This window comes from Myodes glareolus, chromosome 27 (genome assembly GCF_982192425.1).
Source record: "Myodes glareolus chromosome 27, mMyoGla1.1, whole genome shotgun sequence".
Taxonomy (NCBI): domain Eukaryota; kingdom Metazoa; phylum Chordata; class Mammalia; order Rodentia; family Cricetidae; genus Myodes; species Myodes glareolus.
In genome coordinates this window covers 14627899-14651266 of record NC_142052.1, presented here as the reverse complement: position 1 = coordinate 14651266, position 23368 = coordinate 14627899, and the positions used below count along the sequence as shown (strand labels likewise).

The window sequence follows — 23368 nt, the reverse complement described above, 5'->3', positions numbered from 1 at the left end:
AGAGGGGAGGGGAGGGAAGGGGAGAGGAGAGGAGGGGAGGGAAGGAGAGGGGAGGGGAGGGAAGGGGAGAGGAGGGGAGGTGAGGTGAGGTGAGGGGAGGGGAGGGGAGGGGAGGGGAGGGGAGGGGAGCACAAAGCAGATACTACTTTAACAAAACACACTAGCGCTGGGGTGAAAAACGTCAAGAGTGCAGATGGCTCTGTGGCCTCTCTGCTGCTGAAACAATCATTAATACAACGGCAGAAGAAATACCTGAGGACCATTTCCATATGATCTAAGTCCTAAATACCATGAAGCTGACAACAAAAGAAATATTTGAGACCCACAAACTGTCAGAACAAGAAAGGGAAGACCGATTATCTGAGACATGGAGAAGGAAGTCTCAACTGACGTTTGAGAAACGACTCAAATTTTTCCATCAAGAATATACGAATATACTTCAAGGGTTTCCTGAATCATTTCTTTCCTCCTCGCCACTAATCCTGTCATTCTAGTCTCTCTATGTCTTTCCTATTGCTTTAAATCCAGAATGGTCTGAACGCCTCACCTCTCACTCTCCATGATCAGCTCTCAGAGTCTTCACACAGCATCCCTCAGAATAGGGGCTCTTCCTCTCCATCTTGTTCTTCAGACTCTCAATCTCTAACTGGTACCCTACAAACAAACTTTAAGAACACTTCCTTAATGGCAAACTGTCCTGTCTTTCCAGGACAGGACTTTCCAGGACTGAACCTTTGACTTTCTTGTGTCACCTGATGTTCCCTCCTATCCTCTGCTTCTTTCTGCTACACTATTACTTCTTCTTATTTCATTTAGAGATTAAATGCTGCTTTCCTCAGAAAATCCACTGTGCATTTAAGAGGTCATGTTCCCTGGTGCCCTCAGAACCCTCTAGAGTTTAGCACTGAAACATCCTAAGATCCTGAAGTTAATGTCTTGGTATTGTTGCTTTCTTTTGTAAAATGTATCACTGTTTAGATCTCTTTCTCCTTGGGAATTCTGATCCCTAAGGAATCCCAGTGGGCTTCATCTGTAGTACTACCTACTTAGTTTTTCAATATCCCAATTTTCCAGTGCTCCTCCTAAGAGGTTTGATCAGACATACAACAAATCCTCTTCTGCTTCCTTCAGGGTTCTATCCCTCTCTACAGATTCTGGCTTCAATGCTGCCTCAAAATCCACTCTCCAGTCCAACCCATCAGTCCAATTAGAAACAACTTCTATGGCATTCTCTACTAGATTACAACAGGGCTTTCAATATTATCCAAAGTGCCCAAAGTTTACAAGTTCCCCCAACTGAGGCAATGCAATCCCAAAGAGGCCATTCTGAACTTGATACCAAATTAGCTTTTATAACTTCAAAGAATTCATTTACGCAGGGAAATGTCTGTTTCCTTGGAATGTTAGAAAGAAAGAACACATTTGCTCAGGAATCAACCATAAAAAAATGACAAATGTTTTATGCCTGAGATCTTCAATTTCCTTTCTGTCTGAGACTTTTTAAGCTCAGTTATTTGGTTGGTTCAAAGCCAGTAAGCTCACATCATATTTCTCATTTTCAGATTCTACAGATCGAGATATACATCATTCCCATTGCTGCAGGATGAAAGCACAGACACAGCTTTAAAGTTGAACTTTTCCAACACCCCTTGCACACGTAGGAGAAGGGTCGGTCACTCTCCTTTCTCTCATCTGCTCTACTATGATATTCTGTACTTCAAATTCTCTGATGGAAACAATGTCTATAACACTGATCATTTAATGTAAATATTAATACTAAAATTTCAGGGGCTTATCTATCTTTCTATCGTTATTGCTAATGGCATATACATCTGGTTTTGAGTTCATGCTAAATAGGAAACAATTGACTAAATTCATTGATGCTTCACTTTGTCAGCTACGGACTCAACTAGAACCTGAGTTCAGCTAAGCTTCAGCTTACTCACGAATTCCTATTTCAAATGTTTACTTATTGATAGCTGTTGATGCTTTCTTTAATTATTTGGGACACATCATTAGGTTATGAGTAATAGATGATATGAGAGGTCTCATGAATTTTAGGCTGATTTTCACAAAAATCATAAAGTTGAGCATGTACATATTGTTGTATAAGGAACTTTTTCAAACTAATTGACAATTTTAAGTAGGTGAGAATCACACAGAATTCAAATTGCTTCTACAGAATCATTGAAATGAATGCTTTTAAATCTTCAATTTGATCATAGAACAAAGTACTTTAGTCCAATTTTATTTTAGTAAAAAATATTCTATCAACTTTCAAGAAGCATTAGTACTATTTATCACATAATTTTCATGAAAATGAAGACAATATTTATAGTAAAAAAAGAAGTGCTGACTACTGGTGACTGAAGACAATGTATGTAAGCCAGGACTCAAACAACAACAACAACAAATCAGCAAGAAGGTCCCCTTCCAAACAGACCCTTCTTCTTCTCCACAGAGTATTTACACACTTAAAGGAGATAAGTCCCCAAGTATAAGTGCTCAGAAAAGAAAACTATGCAAGAGAAAGGGCAAGAAGGGAACTCAGATTAGGACAAAGTCCAAATCCACAGGAGGCGTTTAGACATGGCCCCCAGCCAATTCATGCTCCTCACTGAGGTGTAGCCGGTGTTCCCTGCCCTTGACTCTGCTCTCTTTGAACAGCTCATCAGCAGAATGGGCAAACAGGGCACCACACATTTAAGTGTTGGCCAGTCTCAGTTTGTACATCTTAACAGTGCTGTCCAAGTCCTCACCCATCTGCTTGAGGAATAAATCACGGACAAAAGAGCAAAGGTCGGGAGACTTTTCTGTCTCGGGAAGTCCCATCTATCCTCACCCCTCATACTTTCGAATTATTTGTTTTGTTTTCCAGCACATAGACATTTTTTGGGGAACTGGCCCTATTACCATTAAGTAGTGATCTCTTCGTCATTGAAGATGATCTCAGTTACCAAAAGTTTCTGTTTATACTCAAACGAACATGGCTACTTCATCTTCCTATTGTTTGTTAACATGGTAAATTTTCACTCTGTCCATTCACTCTTAATTTGAGTTTCTATATTCAGAGGATTTCTCTTTGACAACAGAGAACCGAGTCTTGGTTTTGTACATTTAGAGTCTTTTAATTGGTACATTTTGACCACTTACATTCAGTTATTTTGAGTGAGTGGTATGAAAATCTATTGTGTTTGTAACTATTTTCTGTCTGTTGTATTTGCCCTTCTGATATTTCTGCTTCTTCTGATTTTAACTAGGAATTTTATATGATCCTATTTTATACCTTCCATACCTTATGCTTGCTTAAACTTTTATAATGACTGCTCTAAAATGTATAACATCTGGTTTTAACTAAACTAAGGCCATTTTTGTATCGCTGGACCACATCATATATTATTGCACGGAAACCTCGTTTCCGAGAATTCTCAACTGCAACCTCCTACTCCTTTGTAAGACTGATGGCAATCATCCCACTCGTCCATGCTACCATCCAAATATCTAGCAGTTTATGGTTACAGTGGCTGTGATGTAGGTAACCAGATGCTGGCTACAAACATCTGAACATCCATGTCTCTCCAGAGATTAGGACAGTGGCTTGCCCCGTGACATTCTCCCAGTTATCAGAGAGGAGAAGTCATTCATTACTCCATGCATGATTTTCTTTGTAAGGGCGATGCTCAAGCTCTTTATATGGCAGCACTGATATCTTAAGTCTGTCTGTGTTCTTGAATGCTCACCGTACTATAAGAAAACCCAAACCATGTGCAGAACCATCTTTCAGCCAGATAGTGAACCATTATGCCAGTGATCCCTCGTATCTCAGTCAAACTGCACCAAGCAACCAAAATGGACCAGAAATAAACTTTTTATATCCAGTCCTTTCCCAACTGCAGGCACATGATAATAAATAATAGTCGTTTTAAGTCTCATTTTGGATGACTGGTTTTGCAGCAGTTGCATAAACACAAATAGCCAAGGATAATCCTCAAGGTACTGTAGACTTCTCAACCTGCCCTCTGCCCTTCCACATTCCATTCCTAGTCACATTTCTTTCTCTGAGTTTGCAGAACAGATCCGTTTCTGTCAATTTCACCAAGGTCTCTTCTGCACTGAGGCCTGGTCTGCAATACATTCTTCCCTACTCATTACCTAGCTGGCAAAACAAAACCCAAAACACTTCTCTTTCAGATCATCAGCACAAATATCCCTTCCTCAACAGGGTTCCCAATGTCTGCCCATCTAGAACACACCTCTCCGTTACTCTTTCTCATTGGCCAACATTTCCCGCACACTATCTGCAAGTACAGACATGTCTGTCTACTGATTCAGTCATTCCTTCGTCTCTCATTAGATGACAGACACCATGAAAAGAGGGCCCGTGAGTCTAGTTCACTACACCCCACACTGCACACAGATCGCAGTAAGTGCTTAGTCAGACACTTGGAGGAATGAGCACTTCTAGACAGATACCGTCTCTGTGCATTCTATGGTTTAGAGCACGGTATATCAATCCCAGGAATACTGATATCTTGTCCAACTACTTCTTAGTTTCAGGAGATGATCATGTTAACATATAGGGCATTTCTTGGCAGTGCCCATGGCCCCTAGCACCTCCCAAGTGATGAAAACAAAACAAGCTTCCAGACACTATTAAATGTATCCTGGCAGGCAGGTGAGGGTCACTGGCTTCTAGTAGTAAGGTGTTGCTACCTAGCATCCTGATTCAAACTAAAAATGATACCACTCGGGATGGTGGCTGAAGCAAGCAGCATCCTTGCAGCCTTTCTCTCCGTCTCAAACACGCCCTAAACAGAGACCCCTCGCACTATGAAGTGTAATCATTTCAATAATCAAAGCTTTCCAGGTTTACTCTTTCAAAAAGAATTAGTGAAGACACTAACACCGACTTCAGTGTGTTGTTTTGCAGGTAATACAATAAAATGATCAAAGAACTCAATCAAAAAAGGCTAACAGAGGCCACCACACTTAAGCACTGTCTAACAGAAAGTTGTTCCAGCATGTTATTCTAATGATTGAAATCGTGTTTTTTTCCTTAAACAATAACCTTATTGTTGCTTTTGTCAAAAAGATTAGGCACTGTTTGTTTTATCTGCTGCAAGCTAAATGAAACCAGCTGTACCAATGAACTAAACTCTAAGACTGCTTTCTTCCAAAGGAAATCAGGGTTGGAATCTGCAATTCGAGTAAGCTTTAGGGCTTCTGAAAAAAAAAAAATAGCAGATGTGAGTGGGTGGACTGTTCTCCTCCTTGGACTAGGTAAGGATAAGAGCCCTGTTTTTCAACTTTCCCCTAGACACAAAGAACACTTTAAAATCACATGACAAATCTCATTTATTACACAGCTACTCTGTATAAATCCCATTTCTCCTAGTGTACACGGTAATAGCATATTGTGTACATTAAACCACAAAACACACAGTTGCATGCTGTACTGTCATTTTCGTATCCTGCAACTAATGTTGGTCCCAGTGTGACCTCTGAAGCAAGGTGCGGAGAGCTTAGGCTCATAGCCCACAAATCTAAAAGGCATCGGGGAAAATCTAACCAGAAACAGACAGGAGCATCCCAAACGAGCCTCAGCATGTGATCCAATTTGCCTCTCTTCTCCCATCTACGGGTAGGAGACCTCTAGGGACGATCTATGTATTAAAAGCTAAGGTTGGAACTCCAATAAACCTGGTATCCAGAGCTTTCCACCTAGGGATTTCTGACTTTTACAATTCTTCCAACTCCTCCTGATAGTGTTTCAATGGCATTGACCTCGAGGGCGAGCATAAGAACCAGGTCTGTAATCTCCCACCATCCTGGAAAGGTGGTCAGCTGCCCCGCCTTCTCCTCCTGTGCTTGTTTAATTAAAAGCATTCCTTCCCCCCCTGTGTCTCCCTGGGGCTTTGAAGAGCTCTTCGAAATGCATTTAGTCAGTCTGGGTTTGGCTACCCTCTCAATTTATGAGGTCACTTAATTTCAAGTTCAATTATTCAGCACACACTGACAGAATGCAATGCTAAACAAGATGGACACTTTCAGTCACACAAATCTCACGTTACAGAAAGAGAGCAAATTCCTCCACTGTTCTTACTGACCTCTGAGATAACAATTCTCTGCTGGCAGGAACCAGTGTGGGCAGGTCCATCAGGAGCAGCATAGCAAGCTCTGAGGAAGGAGGCCTGCCCCTCCACAGAAGCCAGGGACAAGCAAGAAAGTGACTGGGATCATAACCATCTGTGGGGTGACTGAGATCAGTCCAAACCTCAAGCTCCAGCAAGGGGCTGTTGTTCTTCCTCTGAATGACATAAAACGTCCGGAAAAAGCAGAAGCAGCAACAGTCCCACCTTCCTACTGCCCTGCCAACTCGGCTGCGGGGAGCAAAGGTTTATAACTTTGCCATGCACATGGGGCCTCACATTTGAGCTTTAGCAGAGTTCAGGGTTAGTCTGGTAGCAGCATCCAACTGAATTTGGGTGTGCACATCTCGTTTGGGGAGCTGACATGGCGGGAGGCCTTAGCTCTGTTTACCATAACCACGCCATCATGAGTACCCACACAGGCCAACCACAAACCCTTCCAAACTATACTGCTTGAAATAAATTCCACTTTAATACTTACTTTTGCTTAGTCAAAATCTCCACAATATCAAAGTAAATTCAGTTGCTTTTACTTTGAGACCTTCAGAATTCAATAAATTTAGGCTTATTACCAACAGAATAAAATCCTGTATTTTGGTGGGGAATTGAGATTGGCCACAAAAGGAAACCATGCAAAAAAACCGACGAGGAGCACAGTGATGCAGCAGACCTGAGTTCCAGCACTGAAGCCATCAACAGTATCCTTTATCTTGTCCCCTCTTGAAATAACCATACCAGTTTAGCTGGACCTGTCTTACTATCTATTAGTTTATATAGCACAGAGAAATCCTACCTTGTATAGAATAACTTATGTACCTGTACCATCGCTCTTAAAGATTAGGTTCCATCCTAAAGCCATTGGTTATTAAACAAAACCCTGACGGTCAAGCACAGCAACTGCCAATGAGTTGTACAGACTGTTGCCATTTCTCTCAGCCACGCACCTCAAGATGATATAAGACTCAATCGCTGGAAAACACCACACGCCTTGGCTGCACCACAATCAAGATGGAACAGAGCTGGCAGCTTTGTCTTTAGCTAAATCCTAGGAGCTACAATACCTACCTACGGACAAGATGTGTCCACTTGTTGCGGTACTAGCATGACGGTTCCGGGGATGACCAACTGATTCAAACAGGTTTGTGGCCCGTTCCACGGATGTAAACCCATGCCTCTTACCTGACACCCGGTCCAAATCCCATGCCTAGGGAGGCCCTCGGCCCCAGCAGAAGGACTTAATACTGTTTTCCAGCTAAACTGACACAGCATCAAACTGCCTTCTAAATAAACGTTCACCTCTATACACATGGACAAATTCTACTCTTGGTCTCAGAGAAGTCTCTTCTTCTAGGGGCTACAGCAAACTAGTGATGAAACAAACCAGAAGTAATGCATCTAGGAAAGGACTGTAGGAGAGAGGAATGGGTATTGTGGGGAATCAGAGAGAACAATGAGAACATATCATTATCTACACGTATGAGAACGTCAGCGAACTATGATGATGGTGATGATGATGATGATGATGATGATGATGACGACGTCGACAATGATGACATTAAGTATACTAAGAGTAAATCCACATCTGGTACAGTTTTCCTCTGCCAGAAGCAAAGACCTGTACTTTGAGATCTGTATTTTACTTACAGCCATCTTAACCCCTCTTCACTTAAGAAGGGGGCAGACTGGGGGTTGACTATTGCTCCGAGACTGAAGCTGGTATTTAATAACAACAGTGCCTGTCATTGTACTCTTACTGGAATTGACCTAATGATATTTGTAACTGCTTATAGATGTTGGGAAAAGTTTGACACACCCTGTAAAGTGTTTGGGTTTAATGCATATGTTAAAAACTTTAGATTTTGATCCCTTTACACTGTCTTAAAAGAGAAACGTTGTTTCTATACTGATCACACTGGGAGATAGCATGGCTAAGGTCAGAGAAGGATTAGAGCGGGTGAGGGGGGGACCATAGAGAGAGCAAGAGGAAGTTCAAAATCTGGTTCTCCACCTCCCCCTGGGTCACCACCCTCTTACCTTCCCTTCTGGGACCCCTTTTAGGATTTTTATTATTGATGGCTTTTGGACCATGAGCCCTTAATAGGCTCACTCAGTTTGTTCACCAACAGGTGGACTCTCTGACATCCAAGCCCATTCAGGTCCATTATCACCAGCTTGATCTGGCTGATTGAGGGCTAGAAGAGCCCCTTGAGAGCCAGTCTCCTATAGGAGCCACATAAACCCCAGAGATATGTGTGTCTGTCCATGACAGGCATGGGCACCAGCAAGGGGTGCAAGGTAAAGCACTGTAGGGAGAAGACCATGCATTCTGTCTCTGGGTCTCCTGAGGAACATGCCTGATTGCATAGAGGTTAATGTCCAAAGGTATTGATATAAAAACCTAGACCTTCTCCTCCCCAAGAAGACATTTGTTACTCTGAAAAGAAAATTCTTCCACCAAATTAGAAAGAAATTTCCCCACCAATTAAACATGGGAGGATCGGGCCTCTGTTTCCGCCCCCCACACACACACACACTGGTTAATGCCACCGCCACCCCCCCCCCAATCTACCAGATGATCTTTAACTCGCCTCATTTTAATAATTAAAAAGGGCTGACATGTCAGAAGCAAAGACCTGTATTTTGAGATCTGTATTTTGTTTACAACCATCTTAAACTCACAAGATAAGTAAAATATTCACCTCTATCCCCTCTGCAAGGTAAATTCTGGGCCTAGGAAATCAACTTGGTATCTTATCTCCTAGTGAGACCTGCAGGCCCCAGGCTTTAGAAACAATTAGTATTTCCTTTGTTAGTGAACAATCACAGACCCCCAGCATTTCCTTATCAGCTAGGGCTGTTTCTGAACCTGTATTCCAGCAGACCTGACACCCTCCCCTCCCTTTTGCCCATTTGACGTATAACAGCTTCTGAGAAATAATAAAGCACGGCTTGCTCAGAAATCCTGTCTTGCTGTCGTTTGTGTCTCTTGCCCTTTCATTCCTCTCCTCCAGGTTTATCAGGGACCCCCGTTCATATCCCACTGGCCGGCATATTCCTCCACCATGCTGTCATCAGCTTGACTGGACCCAGAAGTGCATGGGCATGGTTCTGAGTAAGTATTTCTGAGAGTCTTTCTGGGACTGGGACGGGGAGGCCCACCCAGAACAGAGACAACACCATCCTGCAGGTCTGCACCCTACACTAAGGGAAAAGGGAACAATACCGCCGGCAGCACGCACCGCCCTCTGCCTCCCTCCGACTGTCACAGGTGGCGAGCTGTGAGCCAGACAAGTGCGCCCTTCCTCAAGCTGCCGCTGTCCCTTCTCTTGTCATAGCAAAGAGTAAATTAACTAATGCATCATTAAGGGGGACAATTATAACATTGGTTGACTAAACTTTGAAAATATTAACAAGGGCTAGCAAAATAGGTAAAGTCCATAGTCACCAAGCCTGGCTGAGTTTAATCTTCAGGACCCACAGAGTGGAAGGAGTGAACCCTCTCCCACAAGTTGTCCTCCACATACAAACCACGGCATATATGCCCGACCCTACCTCCTCTGGGCACACACATACAAACAAATACATTATACAATGTATATCAAATCCTGACCTGGGAAAGTGTGCCCACCTGAAATCCCCAGCATTTGGGAGCACAAGGCCAGAAGGATTACTGAAAGTTCAAGGGCAGCCTGGTCCACAGTGTAAGTACCAGACTTTCCCCTCAGAGCTCAGAGAAACTCACAGAAAGGAGGCTGAGAGACTTTAGGAGCCAGAGGAGATGGGGGCCAGCAGGAGAATGAGGCCTCTGAATCAACTGTCAAGGCTCATGACCCACACAGACTGAACAAGCACAGGGCTGACTCCTCTCTGCACCAAGTCCTCTACACAGTCTGTATAGATTTCACTTTAGTATTTCTACCAACTTCCCAGTGTGTGTGATTCTTGTGCCTTCTCTTGGGCTCTTTTCCTTCTGTTAGTGTGCCTTGTTCACCTTTAATGTGGTGGATTTCGTTTTGTCTTTGCATATTTTATTGAGTTATATTTTGTTTTTATATCTTAAAAGAAGATTGTTGTGAATGCACCGCCAAATTAAAAGACTGAAAATGAGTAACTGTTAAGGACTAAACAGTGTCCTCCGAGAAAATATATGTTTCCATTCTAACCATACCTAGACTTAGAAGGGACATTATATGACAACATGGTCTTGGGGATTGGGAAGATGGCTCATTTGTTTAAATTCTTGGTATACAGGCATGAGGATTTGAGTTTGGATCCTCAGCACCAATGGAAAAGCTGGGCACAGAGGCACACGACTATAATGCCAGAGTTAGGAACACAAAGACAGGTGATCCCAGGAGGTTACTGGCAAGCTACTCTAGCCTAAACAGAAGGCTCCAGGTTCAGTGAGACCCTGTCTTAAAATTAAGGTGAGCAACAATAGAGGAAAATATATGATAATGACCTCTATCCTATATATACATATGCAGCACACAGCCATTCCCCATACACATATATGCACATATATGTATACACACACAAAGAGGAAGAGTGAAACAAAAACCATAGTCATCAAAGAGCCATCAGGATAAAGTGAAGTCATTAAGAAGGACATTAATCCCGTGTGATATTTGTCCCGACTCAGAAGGAACACTGGACAGAAACAGACTAGCATGCTAAGCAGACACTGTGGAGACCAAAGCAGAGTGTTTTCAGTGTGATGAATGCACAAGGGAGGAACCACAAGGCCACCACGCCCTCAAAGCTAGAGAGAGGAATGAGCACACTCCCCTCAGAAGACCTGGAAGGAACAAACTGCCATCCCTTGACCTTTCACTTCCCGCTTCACAGCTGGAATAAAGACACCACAAAACTCTCATGTTTAAGCCACCGAATGGGTGGTTCTCTGTTTTGCCAGCCGTGGCCAGCAACCACAATCAGGCTGGTGGTGAAACCTAAACATGAAACCCATACAGCAACACAATGAACATGTGTGTGAATCCTCACAGAGGGAGAATCACAGGAATCTCACGGTTCAAGCAGCTTTTCTGGAAGATGATGAAAAACTGAGGAGAAGGCAGAGTGAGGGCTGCTGACCTTTAGGAGGGAATGTTGAAGAGTGCAGAAGCAAGCTCCCAAGGTTTAAAAGGCTCCTTTCATTGTGTAGCGCTCTAGAAACGCATCAAAAAAACTCAACTCTTAAATTCTCCTGTAGGACAAGTGCACAGCTGTTGTCTTATTCAGACCTTGTTACATAAAAGGAAAGGAGCCAGACAGTCTATCACTTCTTAAATCTGGTGAGGGGGCTTTGGAGGAAATTAAATTCTACCTGTGACCAGTAGTCTTGAGACTTCTCAATAAACACTGATAAGATAATTTTAAAACTGCTGGGAACAGAAGCTATCAACTGTCCAGAATCATCCTTCCCAAAGAGTAAAGGAACTGGTGACGTCTTTTTTTATATTCAGGAACAATAAATGGGAAAATGTTCAATACTCTCTAGGATTTTGAAATAAATCGGCATGTTAAACATTTAATAGTTATTCACCTGCACATTAGCTGAAGGCATCTTTTGTGGGCAGGCAGTTCTAAGAGCTTGGTTTGCTTCCATACCATCAAATAGTATGTTTGCTTTTGTCTGAATCACAATTGAAACAAGTCAGAGCATATGTGAGAACCATCTGGATTGTTCAACAAGGACCGAATCTTTCCAACGCTTTACAGCTTGTATAATAAGAAGGAGTGGTGTCGTGATTAGGAAAAACAAAATGTCTTACAGCCAAAAAGACATGAGCTCAACATGTGTTGCTACTAACTACATGTGTGAGCACAGAAAGTTGATGAAAGCCCATGCAGCAAGATCGCTGACAGGTGAGATGGAGATGATGGTGATGCAGGTATCATGTAGGTCATTGCAAGAGGTAAATAAGACAAAAATAATTCCTTCATAATGGTTAGTTAGCATCACATTATTGGTCTTAAGTGTACAAAGAGTTTTATATAATGACTACTACTAATTTTCTTTAGGAAAGAATAAAAAGCTTGGGGTGCAACCTTGAAGTGATATCTTGTCTGTACTTCAACAAATCAAACTTGTCTGAAGACCAGAGGGCAGACAGACAGAAAGAGAAATGGCTGGGCGGAGAGAGGAGTATAAGGAGGGAGGAGACAGGAGCTCAGCCCTTTTTCATCTGAGTAATTATCAAGGTAAGAGTGGGCTGAGTCTTGCTCCTTTCTCTTTCTGATCGTTCAGCATTTACCCCAATATCTGACTCCAGGTTGTTATTGCTAAGGCCAATTAGAACGCACGCAACACAACCTCTGCAAATACCAGCTTCACTGTACAAAGCATTACTCTAACCTTCCTTGCTTCCAAGCTGCCTGGTTAAGTCATTAATAGTATAGTTCTCTGGTTCTACTTTTTACCATGCCCTATCATGTTGACTCCATACTGAAAAAATAAACCCTTTAATAGAACTCACAGTTAACACAATTACTAACCCTAACAGTATATTTCTTCATTTCTTAGCACATAATCTTTATAAGGAATACTTAATCCTCTTTAGTTAAAAACCCTGAAGAAAAATGAACACACACACCCTTACCCAAATTAGGTCTAAATCTAAATTTTCCATTACATGTTCTGTTTTGGTTTTCTGTCATAGATATTATAAAGACATTACAACAGGGATGGTTTCAAAATTATTTTTAGTATCATTTGGTAAGGCTATTAAGGTGAAAAAAGGTTTTTGCCTTGGGTTACTCCTAAAACAGAAGCTTTCTATAAGCTTCTTGCCACTGAATACAGTTGCTTCCTAACATTCAGAGATAGAAAAGTGTGGGAGAAGAGATCCTCACAAATATGTCTGGGAAGGTTTTTTAAAAATCCAAATCTGGAAAAACCTGTGCTCCAGCAAATTGGAAAATCTAAAAGAAAAGAATAGTTTTCCTGATATACAACCACCTACAAAAGTTAAATCAAGGTCAAATAAGCAATTTAAACAGACCTAAAACCCCTAATGAAATAGAAGCAGCCAATAAAATTATCACAAACAAAAAGAGTCCAGGGCCAGATGGTTTTGGCATAGATTTCTACCAGACTTTTCAAAGAGTTATTGCCAATATTACTCAAATTATTCCACAATATAGAAACAGAAGGAACATTGCCCAATTCATTGTATGAGGCCAATTACTCTGATATTCAAACCACATAAAGACCCAAAAAAAGCTGTATGTAGAAGATTCAAAATAGATGTGCATCTATTACCCTGCACAAAACTCAACTCCAAATGGATGAAAGAACTCAACATAAAACTAGATACAATGAGCCACAGAGAGGAGAAAATAAGGAATATCCTTGAATTCATTAGCAAAGGAAGACTTCTGAACAGAAACTATTAACACAGGCACTAAGATCAACATCTGATAAATAGAACGTCAAGAAACTGAAAAGTTTCTGCATGGCGAAACCATCACTCAGACAGAACAGCAGCCTACAGAATGGGAAAAGATATTTACCAACTACACACCCAATAGAAGGCTGTCTTAGGGTTTCTATTGCTGCAAGAAAACACCATGTCCAAAAAGCAAGTTGGGGAAGAAAGGGTTTATTCGGTTTGCATTTCCACAGTGCTATTCATCACTGAAGGAAGTCAGGACAAGAACTCAAACAGGGCAGGATCCTGAAGGCAGGAGTTGAGGCCAAAGCCCTGGAGGATGGCTTACTGATATGTGTCCCCTGGATTGCTCAGCCTGCTTTCTTACAGAACTCAGGACCACCAGCCCACAATGGAGTAGGCCCTTCTCCAGCGGTCACTAATTGAGAAAAAGTCTTACAGATGGATCTTATAGAGGCATTTGCTAAGGCTCCTTCTTTTCTGATGACTCTAACTTCTGTCAGGTTGATACACAAAGCCAACAAATACAAAGCCTAATATCAAAAATACAGGAAAAAACCCAGATATCAAGAAAGCAACGCAATAAAAAATGGGGTACAGAGAATTCTAAACGAAGAATTCTCAAAATGGAAACTCAAATGGCTGAGAAACACTTAAAGAAATGTTCAGCATCCTTAGCCATCAGGAAAATGAAAATCAAAAATACTTTGAGATTTTATCTTATGCCCACCAAAATGAGTAGAAAAACATAACACAGGTAACAGCTCAATAATACAACAAGAATGTGAAGTAAGGGAAACATTCTTCCATTGCTGGTAGGAGTGCAAACTTGTACAGTCATTTGGAACTCAGTAGAGCGGTTCCTCAGCGAGATGGATCTTGAATTACCTCAATATCCAGCTACATAACTCTTGGGCATATATCCAAAGGATACTTCATCCTACCAAAGGTAAACCATGTTCCTTTCTGCTCTATTCATAGTAGTCAGAAATTGGAAACAACCTAAATGTCCCTCAACAGAGGAATGGATGGAGAAAATATGCTACATTTATACAATAGAGTAGTACTAAGCCATTATTTTAAATGATATTTGCTGGTAAATGGTTGGAACTAGAAAAAAATCACCCTATGTGAAGTAACACAGCCTCAGAAAAACAAATATGATATGTATTCACTAGTATATGGATATTAATTGTCAAATCAATGATATGCAAACTAAATCCACAGAACCACAGAGGTTAGGTATAGAGTAAGGAACTAGCAGGAATAAATAGATCTTATTAAGAAAGAGAGATAAAATTGATAGTTCCGAATAGATGGGCAGGCTAAACAGGAGAATTAAGCAGGGAAGGGGAGGGATGTAGTAATATTTTATTTGTATTTTAATAAAGAAAACTTGCCTGAAGATTAGAGTGCAAAACCAAGCCACTAGAGGCTAGGGAATGGTGACACACACCCATAATCCCAGGACTCAGGAGACAGAGACAGAGGAATCTCTATGAGTTCAAGGTTACCCTGGGCTACACAAGATGATCCAGAAACAGATCCAGGTGGTGGTGGCTTACACCTTTCATTCCAGGGTTTATGAGTCACACACTTTTAAAATATATCCCTTGTCACAGTTAGGGTTTCCACTCCTGGGAAGAGACATGATGGTGGCATTCTTACAAAGGAAGACATTGAATTGGAGCTGTCTTACAGCTCGAGGCTTAGTCCATAGTCACCATGGTGGGAAGCATGCAGGACACATGGTGCTGGAGAGGTTACTGGGAGTTCTACATCCAGATCCAAAGGCAGCAGAAAGAGACTGAGACACACTTCCTCCATCAACACCACACCCACTCCAACAAAACCACACCTCCTAACAGTGCCACTCCCTATAAGCCTATGGGGGGCCATTTTCTTTTAAACCACCACATACATATATGAAAGCAATCTAAATGGGCGAGGTATAGCCCCCACTAGATATCTGGGAATGGGTTACATCTAATGGAGTTGTTGGTAAAAGGGGTCGCATCAGAACCCCCAACAACCCAGGCTGTTGCTAAAACTATAGGTTGCTCTTCACAAACTGACAGCACAGGCCATTCCTGAAACAACACTTACACAATTCATTGAACATAGAGCAGTTGAGTTGGGGCCCAACTAGGACCTTCATGACTGCTGCCCAGCATCTTGGTTATAAGAAGGTACTCCATGAACTACCACTGAAGAAATGTAAACACCATCTCAGCTACAAATCTTCGATCTACTATGATGGCCTGTCTACAAGATCTGCTAGTGCAATTGTGGCCCAAAGCTTGTGGGAGTAACGAATCAATATCTGATTTTACTGAGACCCCACCCCCACGAGCTGCAACCTATACCTTACACTGCTTTGGGTGACCAAGAACCTGAGACTAGATAGCCAAAGCACCTATGGTAAAACCAGATACTACTGTTCTTTAAAAAAAAAAAAAAAGGTAACAATAAAATGACTCCAAATGGCATTCTGCTATCCCCATCTGCCTGGCTCAGCCTTCACCAGAGAACCAGAGAAGTTTCTTCCTACAACAGATGAGAACAAATATATGGACATTTTGCAGAAAGTGAGAGACCTTGGAACATGCTACCCCAAAACAGATGTCTCTATTAAATCCCTCTTCTCAGAAAACCCCACAGAAGAGTAGGCAGAAAAAGTGCAGGACCCAGAGGTGGTGGAAGACAGCAGGAAAACCAGGCCCTCTAAGTCAACAAGATAGACACCCATATAAACTCGGCATGCACAGGGCCTGAACAGGTCTTTACCAGATGGGGTCCGAAAACTGAGAGATGTGGACACACGCCTGCATCCCTAACCCAGAAGGAACCTCCAATTTATAACCACTTGTAAATGAAGATTTAGGTTTCTCCACAGGAATCTCATTAGGGAAAGAAATCACTATTAAGGGTAGGCCTCATGCTCCGCGGCAGGTGGACAACAAAAAAGCTAATTTAAGGCCATCTTTCTTTCTCTCTCTCTGTCTCTCTCTCTGTGTCTCCCTCCCTCTTTCCCACCCCCTCTCTCCCTCTCCCTTCCTCTTTCTTTTCTTTCTATTTAATTTTATCTTTTTACATTTTCTCTGCTTTTTTACCCTACAGGTCCTTACACATATATTATGGTTTCTGAGTTGTAGTTTGTATTGGATTCCTTGGTATGTTGAGTGGGTCTGTGTCTATGTTTCCTGTGCCTTTTCTGAGGCTCTTCTCCTTCAGTTTGTTTTGTCCTACTCAGGTGTGGTGGTTCAGGTTTTTATTTTTTGCTTTGTTTTAGTTTTTGCTGTCATTGTTGCTGTTGATTTTTTGAGGGGCGGTGTTTCTTTTATTTTATTATTATCTTTTAGAAGCTTATGAGAAATGAAATGGAGTAGATCCAAATGGAAGGGAAGGTGGGGAGGACATGGGTGGAATAAAGGAAGGGGAAGGAGTAATCAGGTTATATTATAGGAAAACTTTTCAATAAAATAAAACAAAAAATTCTAATGTAAAATCACTTTGAATTTTGAGAAAATCAAAGTATCATTAGTCAATCACTAATATTTGTGTGGAAAATTCATTTGAATTGAAACATTCTCTTCTGGATGAAGAGGCAGGCTCATGAGATTCGGGGACTAAAAACTGCTTCACAAGGCTCCTTCACAGAGTATTGAAAGCAATGAACGGTTCTAGGGCAGAGGAAGATCTGAGCTGTCCAGCTTACTGCCTGTCTGCCTGAGATCTCCAGACAGGCATCTTTCAGGAAGCTCCTAGAGGGAGGGAGGGAGGGAATGAGGGAGGGAGCTTATGGAGATGTAGCTGCCTTTGAGGCACCCTTGCTCCTAAACAAAAATAAGTATCTATTGCCCAAACTCCTGCAAGTTGTCCTAAAGAAGTTACTGCCCCCCCATCCACACACACAAATATAATCTGTCATTTAATCTTAAGATTAAATAGAGGAGAAGAACTATGGGAAAGAGGAAAAGGTGCTCCTATGTGTGGAACTTTATGCCAAAGGAGACAGGTAAAAAGGAGTAAAATAAAAGCTTACAATTTCAAACTAAATGACTTGGGAAAGGTGGAATAAATGTTTAATACAAAAGGATGTCAACAAGGACAATACGTTTGGATTTAGATCACTTATATTTATTCAAAACCCTAGAAGTCCTTCAACCAAAGAACGGATAAAGAAAATGTGGTACATTTACACAATGAACTATTACTCAGCTGTTAAAATAATGATATCATAAAGTCTGCAGGCAAATGGATGGAACTAGAAAAACTCACACTGATATTAGTCATTAAGTATGTGATAACCACGTTACAACCTGGAGACCCAGAAAGGTTAGGTATACGGACAGGGTCTAGAGTAGAGACATAGATTTCCCTGGAACAGAGAAATAGCACAGACTTTACAGGAACTTGTGGCAGTTGCAAATAGGAACAAAAGAATTAGGTAGGGAGAGGGAGAGGAGGGAGAGTAGTGGAAAAGAATGCAGGCAGAGAGAGCTGAAACGGGGGCATTTGGAGAAAGATATGGAAACGTAGTACAGTGGAAACTTCCTAAGATATGTGATGGTGATTCTAATACTGGGGGATACGGAGTCACCTGTCCACCTCTTGTTGCTAAGAACAGGAACTGGATTGCATTCAACTGACTTATTGGCCAAGGGGAATCACATAAAAATCCCCAAACAACCCAGGCTGATGCTAAGACAATGGATTACTCTCTGCACACTGACAGTGGAGTCTCACTGCTGACCACAACATCCATACAATTCATTGCATATGGACAAGTCCAGCTGCTACCTACCGGGAGCCTTCACCCCTACATTCTAGGGTCTTGATGCAAGAAGACACTCTGAGGGCTTGCAAAAGAGAAGCATGAACACCAAGCCCAACATAAAACCTTTGACCTACAATGTGACCAGATATGCTGGGGCAACAGCAGCCCCGAACCTGTGGGAGTAGCAACGTCTGTTTGACTAAGGCCTACTGCATTATATGACCCCTGACACTGTTGGGTGATCAAGGAGCAGAGACTGGAGCACACAGAGACCTAGGGTAAAACCAAACACTACTGGTCTAAAAAAAAAAATCAATAAAACTCCTAACACTATTCTGCTATACTCACAGATCAGCGCCTCATTCCCTCATCAGCAGAGAGGCTTCCTCTGATAGCAAAAGGGAAAAGGTGAGACCCACAGACAGACATTATTGGAGACAAAATCTAAATGGAACATCTCCATTAAATTCCTCCCCTCGGAGCTCAGGGAATCCTGGGCAAGAGGAGGCAAAGAGTTACAAAAAGTATAAGGCCAGAGAGAAAGGAGGCCAGCTGTAGAACAGACCCGCTGAATCAACTAAGCAAAGCACACAGAGACGAAGGCAGCAGCAAGCACGGGGCCTACAGAGGTCTGCACCAGGTTATCTGTGCATATAGTACAGATTTTAACTCAGTATTCCGTGGGCCCTTTGAGTATATATAGTCAGGATATATTGTATGAGAAAATAATATATTTTCAATAAATGGAAAAAATGAAAAAATAATAAAAGTAAACCACCATGAGAAATTAATTGCCTCATTCACCTGGAAAATAATTCTCATTTGAGGATTCTAGCTCCACTGAGAAAAAGTAAGCTATGTTAAAAACCACTTCCATTAGCTTTTAAGACTTGTTTAAAACAAGGTCATAAAAGTCGGGAAACCAAACAGCAGGAAAATCTATTCTGTAGTAAATTTGAATTATTTAACTATGCTGCTATTTACTATTAAGAGAACAGATACCCTGTACATATGACTTGTTCTTTAAAGCATTTCACTTACTTGCTTTTCCCTTTGTAGACTGTTGCATAAGAGCCTTCTCCTAGTTTCTCCAGTTTTTCATAGGAATCAGCTTTTCCAAACTTGGGACTTGTTGGCTAAACACGGAATAGCGGGAAAACAAAACAGACTGTATCAGTACCAATTTGTTGACACTGGATAAGTAACATTTTCTGATATCAGAATATTTTTAAAACAAGGCAATAAACAAGCATTGTACAAATTCAGAATACACAAATAAACACTTTTTAATATAATATGGAGAATTATATTTGCCCATAATCTAACCAAGGTAGACCTGTAAATATTTTGACATAGAACCACCCAAGGCTATCTTGCGGGAAACTGTTTAAATAGAGACGTTGTCACATTCAATGTACATGCTTTATGACCTGTGTTCTCGCATTCCATGTGTTATGAACATTTTCCATATTATGGCACAATATTCTAAATTGTAGATAAATAAACTAGTATATAGAGGTCAAACATATTCTACCCCATGTTTTTATACATCCCATTGATGTAGAATAATTGCTACCTTGTTTCAGTAGTAGAGGAGGGACCAAAAGAAGAAATTTTGTGATACATGGAAAGTTGTACAAAATTCATATTTGACTACCCACAAAGTTTTATTATTATTATTTTATTAGAATGGTCATCTTAACTATGACTTTCTAGTTATAATGAGACTATGGTTACTACATGTATTATACAGCTGCTGATGCGTATGCTATGTTACTCTACAGCAAATCATGACTACATAATATTTAGTCAGAAAAATAGTCTTCCAACATATTTCATCAGTAAATCACATAGATAAAGTATACTATTTAGAGATAACTGATCATTGTAACCTAGCATTCTCACAGGTGATAAAATTAAGGACTGACAAATGAGATTCCATGAGATCGAGGAGGGTCTGCACGGCAAAGGGGACCAGCATCAGCATCAGCGTGGCCAGATGGCCGACAGAATGGGAGAAAATCTTTGCAACGGGATATGTGGTAGAGGATTAACATAGGCAATAAAGAGTCTCAAAAAATTAAGCATGAAAAACCATCTAATCAATAACTAGGTGAATAAATAGAACTGTTCTCAAATGTAGAACTGCAGACAGCCAGTATGTGGAAACTGTTCAACATCCTTAGCCATCAAGAAAATGCAAACTAAACAACATTGTGATGCCCTCTCACCCAATAAGACCAGATGTCACCAGGAAAACATGACAAAAATGCTAGAGAAGGTTCGTGCACTTTCACGCTGGTGAGAGTGTAACCTGGTGGTTTTGCTACAGAAGGGAGGCACTCACAATACACAAGATGAGCAGCAAATTGATTTGATGAGAATATGGTCCATACACACAGTGGAATTTTATTTAGTCATAAAGAAGCTGAAATATAGCACCTTCAGGAAAACTAATAGAGATTATCATTAACATGATAAATCTGATGTAAAAATAAAAATGATAACATAAACAACATAAGTCAGACTCAGAAATACATGACCCATATTTTCTGTCATATATGGACACATATTTATGTGTGTGTGTGAGCCCATATGTAGGACATATAAAGATATGAAATAAGAGAGACAATGATGAGGAAGGAAAGGGAATAAATGGGGGAGGTAAAAAGAGAAAGAAAAAAAACACAATACCCCATATTTCCCCTCATATGCAGAATCTAGACTTGGTTACACACACGAGAAAACAGAGGAGAGACTACTTACAGGGAGAAAGTTGTACCCTGAGGTTGCAGGGGAGAAGAGCAGGGAGGTCAAATACAGAAAGTATAACGATACAGATGAATGACAGGTCACAAAGAAGCCCATGACTTGCATTCCAACTGTAGCAATTAATTAAAAGTGAAAATACTAAGTATGTTCTCTTGTCTCCTGCCCACACCAAACGCAACACAGTGACTAAAGATACATCTTCAAAGCAGTTCATGATCATGGAAAAAGAATTATCTAACCAGACATTTTGAGGAATCTTGAATGGCATAATGCCATTGGGAGTAAAATTTCAGAGAAATGACCCTAAACCCATGAAGAAACTATTAGATTAAAATAAGAGAAACCTTTACGTATATATGAGGAAGGTAAGGGGAGACTTAATTTTATAAAAACAGAAAGAACAGATGAGAATGAGGTCACTGAGTTAGAAGGGCAAAGCAAAGACTCAGCCAACATCTACAGAAACGACAATGTACAATTACAAACGGCCAACAAATATTTAAAACTGCATTCAACATCCCTAGTCATCAGAAAAATGTAATTAAACCCAAGGGTATAACCATGGCTTTTTTTAAATAGCTTTATTTTAATGAAAATATAATTACATCATGGCTTTTTGATGCATTCAACAGAAGCACGTGACAGCATTAGAGTAAGCTGACAGGTTTCTCAAATAAAAACATGACTACAAATCCTAAAGACACAGTTCACGAAAGATGAAACCAAGAAACAGAAGCATGGAGTTTAATGGGCAGCTGAACTAAAACTCTTGTATATTTACATGGAAGTGAGTATGGCTAAAGGTCATGAGACTGGAAAGGGGGTTGGGAGAGTGGAAAGAGGGTTTTTGCTTTGCTTTGTTTGTTTTTTGAAGACAGGGTTTCTCTGTAGCTTTGGTACCTGTCCTGAAACTCACTCTGTAGACCAGGCTGAGCTGCACTTGGGAGGCAGAGGCAGGAGGATCTCTGACTTTGAGGTTAATCTGGTTTGCATAGTGAGATATATATATATATATATATATATATATATATATCCAGAACTACATAGTGAGATCTTGTTTCAAAAAACAAAACAACAATTCCAAAGATGGGAGGAAAAAAATTCAATTTGTCAATTACGACATCAACTTTTTCCAAGTGTATATGACATGGTTGGTAACTCGGAGTTATGATTCTACTTTAAAAAATGAGGTAGGCAAATTCTGCTTCTTATTCCAATACAGATATAAAGAGAATCATCTTCTGGTCCCAGGCTCACGCATCTCCAGATGCTGACAGAGCATCTTCACAGGTAGAATGAATGTGTCAAAGGCAGCAACAGAGACTGCAAGAAGTTTTCCAGGTCAGTTATCCAATCTGCCATAGGGCCGAACACCACAGTAACCCATTTCTCCAACAAAGCATCCAATGACAGGACAATTCCACAAAGCCACACCAAGCTCCACAGTTACATGTTGCTAAATTTTTAATGAAGCATGGACCAAAAATAGAACTCTTGTCTTCACAGAAATCAGAAATAACTAGGGCTGTACAACACTTTCGGCATCATTTACTCTAGTCTAAGTGTATAAATAGGAGAGTCTCCCAGAAAGATGACTTTCTCCCAAGACTATCTGCTGAGTTTTAATTAAACACATTTTTCCTCAAAGCAAAACTCATCTGTTTAATGTTCCCATTCAGCATGTAGTACGAGGGGAAACAGCAAAATTTGGTTATGAACAGTATTCTAAGAAAACACCCTAACTGATAACAAAGCATTGTTTTCTAGATATGTATTAGTGCCCCAGAGGTTTTCAGGTACTGCAGCCTGGGTAGCATCAACAACAAAAAAGGCATTTCCCAGTTATGGAAGACAGCAGATCAAGATGGTGGTAACAGCAGGTTTGGTTTCTGCTGAGGCCTCTCTGTGGTGGCACCCTCATCCTGCTTCTCCTCTCCTTACTGTATCTCTGGGGCGTCCCTCCCTCAGCTCAAAAGACCATCAGCTAGAAGACCCAGCACAGTGACTGCAAGTGAACTTCACCACCTCCTCGAGGATCTTATCTGCAGATAGGGGTCTGAGGTACTGTATTCAGAATAATAGCACAGACATTGCGGGGGGGGGGGCAATGCAGGTCACAGGAAAATAGACAGCTCAATGACGAACAAGTATACTTCAAATTTTAACACAGACAGGAAGGGAATGTGTAAAGGAGATCCAAAATTTTTTAATGATATTTTGTTTCCACATATGTTAAATTACACATCACACTGAAGAGCTTTTACTTTTTCTTC

General features: G+C 41.0%; 1 protein-coding gene across 4 annotated transcripts in view; it reads right to left on the bottom strand.

The window, feature by feature from the left end:
• The window catches only part of Cdk14 (cyclin dependent kinase 14), a 545726-nt gene that overhangs the window by 396452 nt on the left and 125906 nt on the right, over window positions 1–23368 (bottom strand). For all 4 annotated transcript variants that reach the window (XM_087902477.1, XM_087902478.1, XM_087902479.1 and 1 more), the window contains one exon: window positions 19365–19459. In XM_087902477.1, the coding sequence (XP_087758603.1) occupies window positions 19365–19459 (95 nt within the window). The remainder of the gene's footprint in view (window positions 1–19364; window positions 19460–23368) is intronic.